We start from the raw sequence: 18703 nt of genomic DNA, 5'->3' as shown, positions 1-18703 counted from the left end.
ATAAAAAGAGAGATCCAGAGTGAGTTAGCAACTGTTCACACAGGCTGCAAGTGAGTTCTGAGTCTGAAATATCTGACTGACCTAAGGAATAGGAATATAATGGAATAGTCTAAATCCAAAACCTGCTGGTCTGTGGGAGATCCCAGCTCTTTGAGCCGTGTGAAGACAGAGACTGGAAGACAAGATGGGATGAGGCGAGAGAGGCACCCACTAATCCTCCTTTGCAGGAGGCACACTAGGGTTTTGTTGAACCACTGATGTGTCCCTCCCCCTCAATTTTTTATTATCTCTCCAACCATGCCAGACTTCATCAACCAGCATTGTAAGAACTCAACCAAGAATCTAAAGGAAAGTTGAACTAGGATGCCTTTAAGTCAGTACAGAATGTCAAAGAACTCACAAAGACAAGATGACAGATCTAAATAGGATCACACTCAAATTGCAACATTCAGATTCTCCAACAACACACTCAGACATGGGCATGAATACAACAACATGACCCTCAGAACATGAATTTAAATTTGGAAGCAGCCAGCAAGGCCCATACTCCCAAACGTTGGAATATACCACATTGGGATTACTGAAGATGTGCCGACTTGCAAACCACACGGATTAGTTGGCTGTACACCAATGAACCCACTTAGAATCACTACTCCGCCACATTCGCAAACACAAACACATACACACACACACATTCTGTGAAAAGCCCACTCTGCAATATCCCATTATGTTACTCCCGACAAGACAAACTGGCCTGGCAAACCAGCATGATGTAATTGGCAAAGCCATCACTGACACCTTTCACAGCTCCAAAAGGCAAAGTAATTGAGGAATGTTAAGCTTTACACAGACCACATACCTCCTAAGTGATTACAAATAAGTGAAGAGATAATTCCAAAGTGTAGACCATATGAGAGTTCTACAAGTGTCAGGAGCCATTTATCAAATTTAACAGAATACATAGTGAGGGTGAAAATGCAAATACATTTTGATTACCTTAAATAGGATTTTTGAAAGTATGTGTAACAAAAAACATCTTTGTAAATGAACCAATTTATTGCAAAACCAGGTTTTCCGTATGTCATGTAAAATAAACAGATTTCTTTGCTTTTGCAGTTCATGGTAAGCTTAAAGCTGATTTGACCAGCCTTCGACTGAAGAGGTGTTGCTGGATTGCAGTCACTTGAGTCTGTCGTTATCAGAAGATCTGTACTCTGTGTTGAGGATGAAAGGCTAAGCTGGACCAATGTCTGACAAAATTACAAGACTCCTGTGGCTTGGCTTCCAAACACGTTCCTTCCTGCTGCACTGTGGATCTTTTCATAGATGTGCAAATGTGAAAATTGATTTTGTATGTAAACGCCATTGTTAGTCTTAAATACACACACGTCTTCTGCTTGGAGTTTCAATGTAATACAAAAGGAATCCCAGAAAATCCAAAATGTTTGTTCAGTTCAGTTCAGATCTAAGATTTCTGCTAGGTACTGAATTCTGTGATTTTTAACTGTTGAAAAGTGATGTAGAGTTTGCCAGTACCTCTTTCCTGATTAAAGAGGTGCACGGCACAGAAGATGCACATGCAACTGTCACCACAACCTTTGCCAGGTACGAAAGAAGATTTTTTTTCCATCCAATGCTGATTAAAACTCATCTTAGGACATTGGTTCCCAACACCAACTGGCATTATTGCTAAATTTCAAAATGTCACTGATCTGAGACCAATTTAATCATCCTATACAATTTTTCGACAACTATTCACATCATCTTCGCCACATTTTCCTTGATATCTATGTACGGAGGAAATCTTACACAAACAATTAGGCCTTCCCTGTTGTCCGACACACATCTGCAGAATTTGGAAATGTTGCAAAAACACAACACAAGCTTAAAATTCACAGCCATACAACATTTGAGTGGACATTAGAGAGATCACATGGTCACCTCACCAATACTTTCTCAACTGTTCTGGCCATACACCCATTTTAAGCTGGTAATCCGCTCATGTAAAGGGAATTATTTCTTTGTACCTGGATGTCAACACTAAGAACTCCTTAGAGCAGCAAGCTTTATACAGAGGGCCCAATTATAATCAAAGTGCATTAAAGTGACTTTTTCAAAGACACTTACAGCAATATCTTAATTCACTATTATAACATTCCAATAGAAGTCTTTGCTCCAAGTCCTGTTTAAGACAATTTCATTTGTGCGCTGTTAACATAACAGCCTGTGTCCCTTAGAAGATCGCATCCTTTAAAAGCTTCACACCATGCCACAGTTTCAAATATACTTAACAACAATCCTTCTAATAGTATAATACGGTAATATGAAGCACGGGATTAACAAAAACATGCAACTGCATGTTGATTTCTATGACACAGGTTATTTTGAATGTGCATCAGGATTTTAGTTCACAAAGAGAAAATATATACTAGCTGATGATTTTGCATATCAAGAATAACAGGTGCATGACCGCTACAGTGTGTTGATCATGAAATCAATTCCCTTCAGCTCTGATGATTAAGAAATGAATTCATCTGTTAATGTGAGTTCTCGTGGAGAGGCCATATTGTTGATTTTTGTTTATCTATTGTTGATACATTTACCTTGAAAATAGCCTGCCAAATGCTAAACTGCTTGTTAATCGCCCTGAACCCAAAGCTGCTTGGGATCATAACGCTGGTGAGGGTCTTTAACAACTAGTATAGTCCAAGGAAGATGTGCTAGGCTGTTAAAGCTTTACACTCACTGAGAGCAGAATGCTCTAAATTGAACAGGGAGAAACATAAAGACAAACATTTTTGAGCTTGTGCCATTTTACCATAAATTTTGCAGAAGTGACATCATCATAAACTTTGCTCCTGGTGAGATGGCAAACGCAGCTTGACAACAGCTCCTGTGCATAGACTTTGGGTGCACCAACAAAATGACAGTTTGCCATCCAGGTGCTCTTTCTAGCATTGCAACAATGCCATTTTTAAAGATGCTTGCTGCAATCTGCCACTTTTTTGTTGAAGTGCTCAACGGCAATTGCCTACAATAGTCCTAATAAAGCACCACATTAGACATGTAAAAGCACTCAATGAGAATTTTGGAATTGTGTCACTTTAGAACACTACACTTTGGGCTAATGCTCACACTGTAAATTGCTGGACATGGTAGTATTCTAGAACAAATAACTCCGCTGGCAAAGTACTATATGAGAACCTCAAATAGCATGGATACTAAATTGGTAACTAGTAATATTAAAAATAAAATCAGACTGAATTGATTTTAATGCTATCTTCTCATGATGCATCAGAAGAAAAATGTAAGTCACTGTCTTTGGTTCACTTTGGAATTTGCTCTTCAGGAGGTGCAAGTCAATGTCTCAAAGAAAGCAACACATGACGTTGTTTAGTATCCCTAGTAGATTGGAAAGCATATGCAATCTTAGTTCAAGTAATGCATTACAATTACTGTAGGAGTAAACTGCTATGTATAGGCTAGGATGTATACAATGAAGAGAATATGTGGAGAATCCAATGGTGCACCTAGGATAGGGAACCAATACAAGCACGGAAAATGGGTACCCTTTACCCTTACTGGGTGACAAAAGACAGCCGTAACAATGGTTCATGCAGTCCCCTCACACCCACAGCCCACAGTGGTACTGTGCTGCTGATAGGTACACCCATGACTACATTCAAAATGAGAATTAGTGGCAAAACAGTTGTAAAGAAAAATGCTTTGAGTGAACCGCAGAGCAAGGAGCTATTGACTTTTTGCCTGCAAACCTGATCAACGCCATAACTAAAGGGTCAGCCGTACGGTGAAATCAGGTTTTACATCTAAACTTGGGATCTGGGATGCTATTACGAAGTTATATCTCCCTCAAAATTCATATGTGGCTGATCTCAGAGCAATACACATGTGGATGTCAACTTCTTCGTTAACTTTTGCACCTGAAAATTATCTTGCCATGTAGGATTTCATCTTCAACCCAAAACAAAGTGGACACACATAAGGACAGTTGTGAGCCGAATATCAACTGTCCTTTTTAGTTCTTCACTCTGCTTCCTCCTCTTTCAGGCAGTAACGTGTGGTCCTCACACTCGGCATGCGCCAGTGTTTGCCAAACCACAGTGGCTGCTGAGAAACGCCATTGTGTAGGCTCACCCTGCTTGGCAGAGCCGGACTGTGAACAGCAAGCAACCAGCCCTGGAAGATTGCTGCTCCACCAGCCCTGTGAGCAGGGGGTGGGGTTGGGGGGTCACTAGCAAGAAGCACCGCTCCCGCTTTTGTTACAGGGGGGCAATATTGCAGCACTGCTGCAAAACTGGCTCGAGTGACAAAACCAGCCCCCACTCCTCCGGCCCACCGGGGAAATGCTGGGTACCCGCTATGGCTAGTCTGGCCCTGCTGCTCGGCCATCTTGCTTAGAAAGTCCTCATCTGCCGTACATATGTAAAGTATGATTGTGAGTGGCCGTACACAGTGTGAATAACAGGAGAATTTTCACAACTCTTCACATATTGGTGGAAGGATTCAAAGGGGTGAACATTCAGGAGCACAAACTCCTTTAAATGACAGGATATGGGGCAATGATGTGGTGCCTTATGTACCATCAGCATAAATTAGAGGAGGAAGATTATTGAGGCTGGTTGGAGGCAGAAGGCAGTGTCTTTAACATGTTTTAAGATTATACTTTAAAGAAAGAGTTTGTAAGGAGGGCACTTGAATTAAAGCACTTGAGAGTCAAGGGGCTTGATTCACAAAGGTAAACTTAGACAAAAAGTCTAACTTAGACCAAAAGTCTAACTTTAGTAGTAGGAAACTTGAACTTTTTGTCTAAGTTTACCTTTGTGAATCAGGCCCTAAATTTCTTACTCCTCCAAAAGTACAGAGGAAATAAAAGAAAGATTTTTTTAACCAAGGTGTACACTTTTCTCTTTGTGAATAGTTCTAAAAGTTCTTTTAAACAGAGAATCTAACCTCCTACGTTTACTGCCGCGTCTGCGCCAAAACTAAGGTGAACGGTGGTGCACAGCACAGAAATTGGGGCGACCTCTCACAGGGCACTTTAAAATGCGGAAGGAAGAAAAATGTAACAGGCACATACACCTCTAATAAAGTGTGCCCTTAATGTGCAAAAACAAATATTTTTTACAAGTTGTAATCAGCATCAATCTTTCATAAATAATTTATAAATCTTCCTATAAGAGACTAAATACAAAAAAGTGAGAGACAGATTAAAGCCATTCTTTAGTAAAAAAGTCCACTCCGGGACGACTGGACCTCTTGGATTCCTCTTTATAAAAATGCATTTAAAGGAGTCTCAGCCAAAGGGGCGTGGCAAGACGGAAGGTGACTTTTCCCGCCACGGTCAGTCACTGCTGCTCCAAGCAGTCCAGATGATCAGGGATGGGGAGGCCTGTTAAAATTGTCAAGCATTTGTTCCATACGGTGAGTGTGGGGCAGACTGGCTGCACAAAAGAAATGTCAAAGGTGTAAAGATGGAGGGAGTTCAATGCATCGTAGAATGACAGCGAGCCGCTGTCGTAGTCCAGCAAAATCCCCACGCGCCGGAGGTGGGGGGCAGGCTCTATGGGTATCTCCTTGCAGTTATGCCTCACCACCCAGTTGTTGTTGCAGCGGCACAGCACCCATGAGGCAGAATTCTTCCCGATCCATTCATGCTTTGGGGCGGACTTGTAAGCGATACCAATGGCGTACCTGCAGATATAAAGAGGCAATGCTTGTTTAAATTTATTGAAGGTAAAGCTTAGTTCATCAAAAAAGAGAACATCATTTCAGGAGCTCGCTGTATGGTATCTTGGAACACAATTAAAACAAGCAGTGGCAAAGCCAATAGGTCTCGTCCATGCAAGAGTTATTGGCTTTGCCAATATGTTATAGCTATATGGGCCAAAAATGAGGAAAAGGTGAGTGGCATGGAGTGTCGTAAAGTGGATTGTTATGGAGTAGCGTTGGAGTGGAGTGGTGTAGAGTTGAGTGGTGTTGAGAGTCATAGAGTGGTGTAGAGTTTTGTAGAGTATCATGGAGGGAGTAAAGTGTCGTAGAGTGGAAGGGTGTAGTGTCAGAGGTGAGTGGCATAGAATGTCATGGAGTGGTGTAGAGCACAGTGGAGTGCTTTAGAGGGTGTTGAATTGAATGGAGTAGAGTGTTGTAGAGTAGAGTGGCATAGTGGAGTAGACGGTTGGGGACTGGAGTAGTAAAGGATAGTGGAATGGCACTGAGTAGAGTGTTGTAGAGTTGAGTGGTGTGAAGCGGCACACAGTTTCAGAGTGGAGTGGCATATAGTGGAGTAGTGGAGTGGAACAGAGTGGAGTAAAGTGGCATGGAGGGAGTATTGTAGAGTGGAGTAGTGTTGTAGAGTGGAGTGGCATAGAGTTTAGCACAGTGGAGTACAGTTTAATAGAGTAGCGTGTCAGAGTGGAGTATTAGAGTGTCAGAGTTTAGTGTCGTAGACTGGAGTGTCAGAGTGGAGTACAGTGTCAGAGTGAAGTGGAGTAAAGTATAGTGGTGCAGAGTACATTGGGATAGAGTGCAGTGGTGTACAGTGCATTGGTTTTGAGTGAAGTGGTGCAGAGTGCATTGGAGTAGATTGCAGTGATGTAGAGTAGAGTGGTGTAGAGTGCAGGGGCGTGAAGAAGAGTGGTGCAGAGAAGAGTGCAGTGGCGTAGAATAGATTGTTTCAGAGTAGTGGGAAGTGGCGTGGAGTGGCGCAGGGTAGAGTGCAGTGGCATAGAGTAGTGTAGGGTGCAGAATACATTCGAGTGACGTGGAGTGATGCAGCATGGACTGGCACAGAGAAGAATGGCGTAGAGTGCAGTAGAGTGGCATGGACTTAAGTGGAGCAAAGCAGCATACAGTGGTGTAGCATGCAGTGGGGAGAGTGCAGTGTTTCAGAGTAAGGGCGTAGAGTGGTGCAGAGTAGAGTGGTACAGAGAACAGTGGTGTAGAGTACAAGGGTGCAGAGTAAAGAAAAGTGGCATAGAGTGCAGTGACCGAGCACGATGGTGTAGAGTGGCATAGCGTGCAGCTGCGTAGAGTGTTGCAGAGTAAAGTCTAGTGGCACAGAGTGTAGTGGTGTAGAGTAGGTGACGTAGAGTGCATTGGTTTTGAGTAAAGTGGTAATGAGTGCAGTGGAGTAGAGTGGAAACAGCAGATTAGCGTTGAGTGGTGTAGAGTGCAGGAGCCTACCATGCAGTGGCATAGAGTGCAGTGGCATAAAGTGTTACAGAGTAGAGTATAGTGATAGAGTGCAGTGAGACAGAGTAGTTGGCGTAGAGTGCATAATGGTATAAAGTGCACTGATTTTGAGTGCACTGGTGTAAAGTGCAGTGGTTTAGAGTACAGTGGTGTGGAGTGGCACCGAATGGTGTAGAGTGCAGTAGCATACAGTGTAGTGGCGTACAATAGATTATTTCAGAATAGAGTGAACTGGTGTACGGTAGAGTCCAGTGGCATAGAGTAGTGGGGTAGAGCGCAGTAGGGTAGAGTGGTGCAGAGTACACTGCAATGATATAGAGTGAAGTGCCACAGAGTGGGTAGCGTGGTGTAAAGTACAGTGGCATATAGTGCAGTGGGGTAGAGTAGATGGCTTCAGAGACAAGGGAAGTGGCGTGGAGTGGTCTATGGCAGAGTGGAGTAGTGCAGGATAGAGTAGTGCATAGAGTGCAGTGTTGCAGAGTAGAGTGGCGTAGAGTGGAGTGGTGCAGAGTACATGGGAGTGGCCTAAACTGGAGTAATGTAGCGTGTTGTGGTGAAGAGCGCAGTGGTGCATAGTAGAGTTGGGTAGATTGCACTGGAATAGAAGCAGAGCAGTGCAGATTAGAGGGGCATTGAATGAAGTGGTTTGCAGTGTTAGTGCAGTGGTACACAGTAGATTACAGTGGCATAGAGTGTAGTGGTGTAGAGTGCAGGTGAGTGGCATAGACTAGAATTGTGCAGATTAGAGTGTTGTAGAGTGCAGTGGTGTAGAGCAGAGTGACGAAGAGTGCCATGGTGTAGAGTAGAGTGGCACAGAGTGTAGCGGCATAAAGATTGTTGCAGAATAGATTATAGTGGCATTCAGTGCAGTGGTGCAGAGTAGATTGGTGTACCATGCAGTGTAGTGTGCATTTGTATTTAGTGCTGTGGTGTAGAACACAGTGGCGTAGAGTAGAGAGGCACAGAAAAGAGTTGCGTGGCGTGGAATGGCACAGGGTAGATTGCAGTGGAATAGAGTTGAGTGGCATAGAATTGAGTGGCGTAGAGTGGACTGGCCCAGAGTGGTATATAGTGGCATAGAGTAGATTGTTTCACCATAGAGTGCAGTGGTGCATGTGCAGATTAGAGGGCTTAGAGTGTATGGGTGTAGAGTGCAGTGGTGTAGGGTGGTACGATCCAGAGTAGAGTGGCGTAGAGTGTAGCGTTGTACAATGCATAGGCATAGAGTGCAGTAAAGTGGCGTAGAGTGGTGCAGAGTAGAGTGTAATGGCATAGAGTGCAGTGGTGCAGGTAAGAGTGGCGTAGAGTTCACTGCTGGAGAGAGCATTGTTGTGTTTTAGCTGTGGCGAGGCAAGGCAATTAATTTTCCATTCATGGCAAAATTCATATGGTGTTCATATTGAACTTCCTACTTGCTAGTGTTCAATATTCGCGCCCTATATGGGTCTACATTCCCATTGCCTCATATCGCTATTAGTGTTATACTGCCCTATATGGACTTTTGGCATAATCTGCATATATCTTACTGGTATTTAACATTCATAATGATGGTAAAGGGTGAAAGAAACAATATATTATACATAAGGCTGGCATTTGCTGACATTTTTACATTTTATTAAACAACTCCTAATCCATACCAGTTTGGTATTCAGAAAATGATGACCTGCGATCTAACTGAGAGTACACTGCAACGATGAATTACTGTCAAGCTATGTTTAACATCGTCGAATCATGCGCTGCATTGAATGATGTGCAATGTTGAGTAATGGCGCCCATATTTACTGGTTATTTATGGTGATTTGCAAGTCCGTTTTCTGTTGTGCTATTGAAATTAAATGGAAACTGAAGTATAAACAGAGAGCAAAAACGGCGTTTCGCCGACATTGACAAAGGCAGTTTGCCGAAACGCGTTTGTCTGGACCTCCAATCCAATAAACTATTAGATGCCGTACCCCTGTGAGTGCTGGTCTTCTGTTCATGGAGCTGTGATATATATAAATATATATATATATATATATATATATATATATATATATATATATATATATATATATATATATATATATATATATCATGAAGAGATTACCAAAAAAACAATGCTTTGATTATTATTTTTTGCATTTATAGAGGCGCAACATACAGACAGGAATGCTGTAGACCACGGGTACTCATAGTACAGCCCGCCAGCAGCCCGGCAAGCCTTCCTTGGTGGCCCGCGGACCTTGCTGACATCGTACCCGTGTTTTTAAAAAAAAAAATGTCTTCAAAACACTGCTGGTTGCAGCAGTGCAACTCTAAGAGACTCTGCTGCTCTTTGGGGGCCAGGCGATTCCAGTGATAGTCAAAGTGGAGCTGCAGGGTCGCTAAGAAGGGGTGAATACAACAAAGCCTCATTAACATGCAAATGGTCTTTTTAAAGACCTGTTAAGTTCTCGGGTGCCGCTGTGTGTGCCCAGGCAGCTGTCTCAGCCTGGGCTGACACACAGGCAGTGTGAGGTGACAGAGCGTGAGAGAGGGAGGTTGAGGGACGGAGACAGAGGGAGAGGGAGGGAGGGAAAGGGAGGGAGACAGAGGGAGAGGGATGGAAAGGGAGAGGGAGGGAGACAGAGGGAAAGGGAGGGAGAGGGAGACAGAGAAAGGGAGGCAGAGAAAGAGAGAGGGAGGGAGACAGAGGGAGACATACAGAGGGAGACAGAGGAAGGGAGACAGAGAGGGATGAGGGAGAAAGAGAGGGAGACAGAGGGAGGGAGACAGAGGGAGAGGGAGGGAGAGGGAGACAGAGAGGGAGGAGGGAGACAGACAGAGGGAGGAGGGCGACAGAGGGAGGGAGACAGAGGGAGGGAGACAGACAGATGGAGACAGAGGGAGGGAGACAAACAGATGGAGGGAGGGAGACGGAGGGAGACAGAGAGAGGGAGGAGGGAGATAGAGAGGAAGGAGGGAGACAGAGAGAGGAAGACAGAGGGAGGGAGACAGAGGGAGGAGGGAGACAGAGGAAGGAGGGAGACAGAGGAAGGAGGGAGACAGAGGAAGGAGGGAGACAGAGGGAGGGAGACCGAGGAGAGGGAGAGGGAGGGAGGGAGAGGGAGACAGAGGGAGGGAGACAGACATAGGGAGGAGGGAGACAGACAGAGAGAGACAGACAGAGGATGGAGGGAGACAAAGGGAGGGAGACAGCAGGAGGGAGACAGAGGGAGGGAGACAGACAGATGGAGGGAGGCAACAGATGGAGGGAGGGAGAGGGAAACAAACAGATGGAGGGAGACAGAGGGAGGAGGGAGACAGACAGAGGGAGACAGAGGGCGGGAGACAGAAGGAGGGAGATAGAGGTAGGAGACAGAGGGAGACAGAGAAGGGGAGAAGGAGACAGAGGAAGAGAGTCAGGGGAGACAGAGGAAGGGAGAGGGAGACAGAGAGAGAGAGAGAGAGGGGAGATAGAGAGGGAGACAGACAGAGGGAGAGCGACAGAGGGAGGGAGACAGAGGGAGGGAGACAGAGGGTGACAGACGGAGGGAGACAGAGGGTGACAGACGGAGGGAGACAGAGGGAGGAACAGACGGAGGGAGACAGAGGGAGGGAGACAGAGGGACGGAGACAGAGGGAGACAGAAGGAGGGAGACAGAAAAAGGGAGGGAGACAGAAAAAGGGAGGGAGACAGAGGGAGGAGGGCGACACAGTGAGGGAGACAGAGGGAGGGAGACTGAGGGAGTCAGAGAGAGAGAGAGAGGGAGAGAGAGAGAGGGAGAGAGAGAGCGAGAGCGAGAGCGAGAGCGAGAGAGAGAGAGAGAGAGAGCGAGAGAGAGAGAGAGAGAGAGAGCGAGAGAGAGAGAGAGAGAGAGAGAGAGAGAGAGAGAGTGAGAAAGGCATGCTGGGTCTGGTGGCTCAGTGGACGAGGGCGTCCGCTGTAGGGACCTGTGACCAACCTTATGGTCACACTTTTGTTTTGTTTCTCTAGCCCCGCCCCCTCCCCCACCGGTGCGGCCCTCGGACACAAACCACACTGTAAATTTGGCCCCCGAGAGAAAGTTTGTGAGTACCCATGCTGTAGACAATATACAAAGTGTATAACCCACTGGAACAGCAAAAAAGCGATTAACACGTTTCAAGCTATTTCTGAACTGAGTGAAGAATACAGGTTACAGGGTGTCTCCTGTGTACAATTTGTAAACAAATAAGTGCTGGTAGCCAACATTTGCTCAGAAGCCCGCAGCCAGTGCTATTAATGACGAATTCCAAGGCAGCAAAGTCTTGATTCCACCTAATGCCTCTTTAATCCTATACCAGTCACTCCCAACCAGGTCCTATCTCCTCCCGGCTTTCTCCCTTTATCTTTATTTTGCTGTCGTTCTTTTCCTCCTTTTCCTTTTTAGTTTTTCGCTCACTTGCACTGGATCAAAGTCTGTTAAGGAAACATAATTCCTGGTACCCAAAACGTAGTGCTGGTGGGTCCTACCTGCAGCCCCCATCTCAAATTAAGCACTGGCTCACATCCTTCATCTCATGTACCGTAGATGTATATTTGATAAGGTGCTATAGCTCAGATGTCTCAAATCAAATCTGGTAGAAACAGAACGATTCCTCGTGCCTTGTCTTTGCCTGTAGACCAGGCTTGACTGCCCTATTCTCTTGGTATCCCTTTGACACTACTTTACAAAATAAATTCTTAGAGCTTCATTCTTGAACCACACAAAGAACTGTGTTCTGCTTGTGTGTTCCAGCTTTTGTACCATTTCAAGCTCTGGACTCTTCAAAACTGGCTGTGGGAATTAAATCAATTCTTTTAGGATGTTGTGCTTTTCTGATCTCTTTGCTTAAGGAAGTTGGTTTTGCACTCTTCCGACCATATCATCCTGGACCCCAAAAATGTTTACCACTTCCTCACTATTTTCTTTCATTTGCACTTATTCGACTTGTATTTTCATATTTTGAGCACTTTGCAGTTCTTTCAGTCCTATTTTGATCCATTTCACTTACTCTCTTTGCATTTCTGTATAGTGTTCATAATTGGTTTTGTAATGGTCATGAATCCTGTCCTGGTACAACTGATATATTTTGTAGGAGAGTAGGGTCTGCAATCCTATGATCACCCAGATTTTTGCTTTTTGCTGCACTGGTTTACGACTTTCACTGGCTGTGGGCCTGCTAATCAGACCCACAGCCTAGCTGTTCTCTCTATCCAAATTGTACTCAGGTACTGAATTGGCACTGGGCCCTCTCCAAGTCCCTGTACCCAGGGCTGAGGTGTACCCAGAAGTCTCCCAGGGGCTGAAGCATGTATTATGCCACCCCTGGGCTGACTAACTAAACTGACACAACTGGCTGCACGACAGCTGGGGCAAGGTGGTGTACTCACCCTTTGCTTTAGATATAGTATACCTATATCTAACCCTAAAATGGACACACAGATCTCCTATCAGTCACTCCTATGGCAGGCCTTAACAATCCTGAAGGCAGAGTGCTTGGAATCGTGTGAGATGGTGCTCTGGCATGAGCTGAGCCTGTCTGCGGCTTTCGGGATCCATCCCTTAGCCGTTTCCATGATATCGCATACCATATACTCTTAAGTGCATTATAATCCTCGCGGTTATATGCCAACTCTGGTATCGCTTTATCAAAACATGTCGAGTAAGGTGTCATACGAATTGGAATACTAACCCCTCGCCAATTCTGGCGACGGGGTTAGCATTCCACCCTTCTAGAGGGACACGACATGTATGTAACCCCTAACCCCGGTTAAAGTCAAACAGAGCCTCAGCTCCACAAAATGGATGCTGCCACCGAGACACAAGTCTGCCCTCCTGCTGCTGGGAGTCCTCCCAGAGCAGGAGATAAGGACAAAGGGTTTCCTGCCAGGGGCGGTGCCAGCACCGTCCCAGACAGGGTTTTGTGTATTGTAGGTAGGCAGGGCTTTAGAGGAAGGTGACTGCACGTGGCACCCCGGTGCTCACTATGCATAGGCTGGCTGGAACCAGTTCCAGGGTCACTCCAGACCCTGTGCTGGGGAAAAGCCCGCCAAGGAAGTGGGTGTAACCACCCCCCTCCTAGTCCCACCCATAGGGCAGGACTTAGTCGCGTGCCAGCCCCTTTTTACAGGATAAAGGTAGGAACTGGCCCCCTTCCAAATCAGATCATCTTTGAATCCTGAAACTACTTTCCACGAAAGGAACTCAAGACTTCTTCCTAAGATTTCTCCCTTGTGACTAAGGAGTAGTCACCCTGCATCCGCAGGCACCATCTTAAGAACACTGCGGTCTGCTGCAAGTCTCTCCTCCGGATCAAGACTGCCCAGCTCGACGAGAACCGGCTTCCCTGGCACCTCTGACCTCTACCTGCATCATCAGTCACGCTGAGATTCGTGGGTGTGACGAGACCTCGAGGGACCGGCCATCTTCAAGACTGCACGACTTCTTTCCAGCAAGCCCGCCGAGTAATTTCCTGGTGAGTGCTTTGGGGTCCGAGAAGCCCCGACCCTGAGCAGCTCCAGCACCGAAGTGCAGCCTCCCAGCATCTCCACGATCTGCGTGGGGCCCTTCTGCTTTTTGCTACTCACCGCGTTGTTTGGCTACTAGCCCGCTGGCTTGTGGCCTTCTGAACGACGCCCGACGACATTTCTGCTGCTGGTCTGGTTGCTCCAGGCTGGCCCTTGCTCCCTTCCAAAAGAGGAGCCCCCCGGACCCTCCTGGTCCACCCAAGACGCCATTTTGAGTCCACCGCGTGGGCTTGAATTAGCCAAGGCTTGTTGCCCAATCCTGGGTAACTTCGACGCCGACAGCTTCATCCATCGTGGGACAGCTCGCCTCTCCATCCTGGTCGCCGACAACGCCTCCTGGTCCGTGAGATCTGCAGAGCCAGCGTCGCCCACTCACCTAGTCGAGGTGACTTCGCCCGGTGCCATCCTGGTGCCCACTTAATCACTGGCTAGTGATTCAAGAACTTGGTCCCCTCTGCTTTCAGGTTTCTTCTTCCTCGATCCAGGCTTGGATCCAACGAACTTTCCTTCACTGGTCGCCTGCCAGCAACTTCCTTCTTCCAGGCTCCTGGTCCGGCAACGAGATCCCCGACGTCTTTTCAGACCTATGCAGCTGCAGCCCCTGGGCTAGGTAACTTCGGCACTTCGGTGTCCCAGCATAGCCTCACCATCCTAGGGTCAGGATCCACTGTCGTTTTCTTCCCACCAGGTCGGGTTCGCCCGTGAACACTAACTTTGCCTTTACTAGCTCCCATAGACTTTGTCCCGCATCCCGCGTGAGAGTGCACACTCTGCACCCGAGTCCCCTAGGTCTCCTAGAAGTAATCTAACGATTCTATAGTCAAGTCCTAGCGATTCCAAAGCCTATTAATACTGTACTTACCTGCTAGTAATTTCGCATTCCACTTTTAAAGTATATGGTTTTTCGTGCCCCTCGGGCATTTGTGTATAACGTGCTAACTTAAGTATTTTCGTAAGAGTTTTGTTGTGTGCCTAGCACCCTGTCCTCATAAAGAGTACAGGGTTGTTGTGATTCTAATAAATACATTGTTTATTTTCATAACACTTGTGTGGTGTCCTTTCACTGGGTGTTCAAGGGGTAATGTGATGGTAAAACAGCTGGCTTAACACGCCCTCTAGAGTCTTAGCCTTAGACTGCTCGTATCCATGCTACTAAGATAGCTGGTCTATCTGGTTGACTTACAACCAGATCATCAATAAGGGTTGTTTGGACTGATATATAATGATCACTAGAATAGTGAACACTGCTCATCAGGCCAACTTCTCACATATTTGGATAACAAGGTTCACGTTTCTGGCTGGTCTAAAGTCACGCGCAGGAAGCACATTTTGTGATTTACCATGCCAAGACCTTTCAGCAGCCTGCAGATTAGTAGCAATATTCTGATAAATATCATACTTCTCCTACTCTGCTATCTCTTGGGAGAGCTTTGAAACCTCTCCTAGTTTCACATGCACTTTCAAATCCTCTTATTCACCCAGATCTTACCCAATTAAGTATTGATGCTTTGGTGAATTAAGCATCCATCTTTTCTGCTATTTGATAACTTGTTAATATTTCACATCATCTTTTCATCTTGCTTTAAAGTTGTATTTGTATGTATGCTCTTCTCTGCGGTTATATTCTCTTTGTTGCTGGCACTATAGTTTCCTGATTGATTACTTTTATTGGTCACCTTCAGTAACTTTAATATTCAAGTTTTCCACTGAAGAAATGTTTTAATGAAGAAAAAAGTCGACTTGGTGTCCAAATACAAGCCTAACAGACACTGCATTCATGACAAAGGGCTGTGCTCATTGCAAAGAAACATTTTACTTACTGAAGTTTTTAACCACACAAGACTTTTGAGACCCTCTCAACTTTCAGAATAAGGGGAGGAACGAAAGAGTGCAAAAAGTTTGTAAAAATAGCAACTTTGATATCAAACTGTATAAATCAAAGATCTACCGTACCATTGAACCAGGTGTAAACACAGTAGGTAGTCCACCTCATAGTTAAGGTCAAGGTGAGGCACTGAAATTGCACTATTTGTTGATACCTCGGAGACCTGACTTAAACTGCTACAACTCTTTATCCCTCCCAGCCTACACAAAAATATTGCAAATGACCACTCACCAAGTGCTTCCGCTGATCACTACTTCCCAGTAATGACGGCCACTGTCAATAAACACGTTGCCTGCCACTCCATAGCTCCCTTGACTGGTAAAACGCTCCGGCGTGTGGCTCTTCTTGGAAGACGACTCATCGCGCTCCACCGTAAGGTTATCATGGGATACCTTCAGTTTCCTGTGAGCGGTCTTGGGGTCCAGTTTAAATGGCTGGCCTGGAGAAAGAAGACAGACTCACTTTCTATTCTTGGTGTTCATAAACGGGTTTTCAAATTATCATTTATTTATGTAACTTTCTGCACATTTCCCTACAATTTCACAGCTTCTTAGAGCAATAGAATTTTAGGCACCAAATTCTTTATTTTCCTGAGGTTTGTTTTTAAAAGGAGTTTGTTGGCCTCTAGCACAGCGGAAAGGAATCTGCCACACCTAGTTTACACAAATTGTGAACTGATACGATTTATGCCTGAATGTCTTCCATGGTAGAGGATTTCATTACATCGGAATCTGACCTCAAGTTACATGCCCCCTAGAGATACTGACTGTGTCTAGCCAGACCTTCTAAATCTGCCAAGAGGATCCGGAGGAAGAACCCTTAAGGGATTCACATCCTTAGCTGCCCTAAACATCCCCATCAGTCCACCACTTGTTCGGAAAGGAACCTCAGGCTCGTCAGTGTATCAATTCTTTGGCTGCTTGTGCTACACATTGGCTTTAGAAGGACCCTGATGTTTTAGTTCTGCACATTGCTTGGAAACTCACTCGCTTGAGTGTTAAAGCAGCCTCTGTCAGCAGTAAGCCATAGGCGGCCTCTAATCAGACAACATCAGCAGCAACCAGAAGATGAGCCTCTGCTCCCACAGGACTCAAACCAACACATTCACAATATCACAACCGTCAATTCAACCGGCTTATTTAAGAGGATACAAGACAGCATGCTGGGTGAGCTACAAACCAATGCAAGAATTGACGCTTTTACACTGGGGCTTTGAACCTCATATCACTGTCCCACCGCAGACGTCCTTTCTAACCACGTCTTTTGTGACTGTCTCAAGATGGCCTACTCAATCTCTTAAGGACATGACTCTGTTCTTCCGGCACTTCTAACCATGCAAGACCATAGTTGTGTCCTGGGCCATGCTAGCAAAATGCATAATTAAAACCTTACCAAATCATGATGTTCAACAGGGCTCTTTTTTCCACTTCGTGTGCAGGCGATTGCACAACCCACATATGAATTATTAGTGATACTGCAGGCTTTAGCTTTCAACATTCAAACAATGCTTCTGCTCTCTCCTATCTGTATGGAGGAACAGGTATCTTAAAAGAATTCACAGTACACAGTGATTCCTTCTTCCAGGAAGAGGACACTGCCGCACTTGTGTAAAAAGAAAGGGAAAATTGACGAACTGGCTATAGGACATTTATCTTTGGTAAAACCTAAAGTAAAATAAGTTTGTCAAGATCCAAATCTTCAATCTCCTCCCCTTTGGTAAAGGGACATCGAAAATTTGAATAGTTAATGCGTCTGGCTCTCTAATATGGCGATCTGAATCCTAATCTCTTTTTCTCAACCTAACCACACAATGGGAACCAGGGTAAATTACTTCCTTGTCTATCTTGGTTATAACATTGGAACCTTGGAAGCTCGAGTGAAGACCTACGAGTGGGAACTGGCTCTGTGCCGCTCTGTTAAGGCTTCTGCTCCAACATTCCACTGTTTACCCTTCTGTTTAGTCCTCATTCATTTAAACCACTCAACTCTCAGTGGATTTAATGTTCTTTTAGCATTGTATACCTTCTGCCTCTTGTTATAAGGGACATTAAAGTCCCTCGCTCGCGTGACAGGCTTAGGGCTGGGGCCAGTGTCTCAGCGGCGGGCCTTTCATGGCTGTATAGCCCTCAAAAGTGAGTCCTAGTGCTACACTAAACCCCACATACTCACCCAAGAAACAAAAACGTTCTCTAAGGTAGATCTACCATGGAAGTGACGTCAGCCTTCGTGCAGAAATCCTGCGGGAAATGTCAAAATTAGCAGACACATCAGAAACTATCAGGAGAAAATGCACATAGGTGCAAGTGATGTAAACTTTGGCTCAGGTTCTGCTGAAAATTTTAGAGTTCTCTACTGGTTGAGCTGGTCTATATCACAACTACGCCAGTGGGCACTTCCTCATGCTCACTTTGGAACACTGTGGGCACAAGGCTGGAGACCACAGTGAAGACCTTCCGGGATAACATCTTTCCTTTGGACGGTGTAGGGTCCTTGTTACAGTATGCCTATTTAGGGCCTGTGCTACAGAAAGGACACTGGAGCTGTAGACTGGTGTGTTATGGCACCACCATAAATGGCTACGAGAGGAAGCCAGGCGTCTATAAATGGCCTTAAAAAGACAGTCCATTGCTGGCGGGTTGGGATAAGGTTGTGGAGGCAGGAGCGCCCAAGAGGCAACATAGCAGTATGCCTGGAGCTTTGAAAATCTTTGCATGATCCCTGAGTTCTTATGTTCTCCTGTAAGCATTGCATTGTGGAGCGTCTTGCTTCCAATGGTAGGACTGGCCCCGGCACAGCAGCATTCTTAGTCTGCGGTACCTATTCAAGCACACATGACCCTTCAGTATCACTATATGCCTGGGATTTGCTCTGGAAAAATCAAGGGAGAGCACATTACTGCTATGAATAAGGGATACATAGGAATAGCCCCCTCCTAGTGTGAACTGTGAAACATGCCATTTAGTGCATATCAACTGTGTAGTCAGTGTGTTCCCTCTCTAGCCTCTCTGCGCCCTACACGCAGTACATAAGAAACAACATTGTGCACACCAAGTCTACAAGCTGGACTAACTTAAGCATTGCATACATTCCCACTAGTTGACCCCATCCGATGACAG

General features: G+C 45.5%; 1 protein-coding gene across 3 annotated transcripts in view; it reads right to left on the bottom strand.

The window, feature by feature from the left end:
* Nucleotides 1-1037: 1037 nt before the first annotated feature.
* MID1 (midline 1) overlaps nucleotides 1038-18703 on the bottom strand; it is an 805692-nt gene continuing 788026 nt past the window's right edge. For all 3 annotated transcript variants that reach the window (XM_078657585.1, XM_078657583.1, XM_078657584.1), the window contains exons 9-10: nucleotides 15819-16026; nucleotides 1038-5712 (exon numbers count right to left, since the gene is read on the bottom strand). In XM_078657585.1, the coding sequence (XP_078513711.1) occupies nucleotides 5367-5712; nucleotides 15819-16026 (554 nt within the window). In that variant the 3' untranslated portion in view covers nucleotides 1038-5366. The remainder of the gene's footprint in view (nucleotides 5713-15818; nucleotides 16027-18703) is intronic.

This window comes from Lissotriton helveticus, chromosome 8 (genome assembly GCF_964261635.1).
Source record: "Lissotriton helveticus chromosome 8, aLisHel1.1, whole genome shotgun sequence".
NCBI lineage: Eukaryota > Metazoa > Chordata > Amphibia > Caudata > Salamandridae > Lissotriton > Lissotriton helveticus.
Note: the sequence above shows the minus strand (reverse complement) of the source record. Positions and strands in the feature narration are given on the sequence as shown.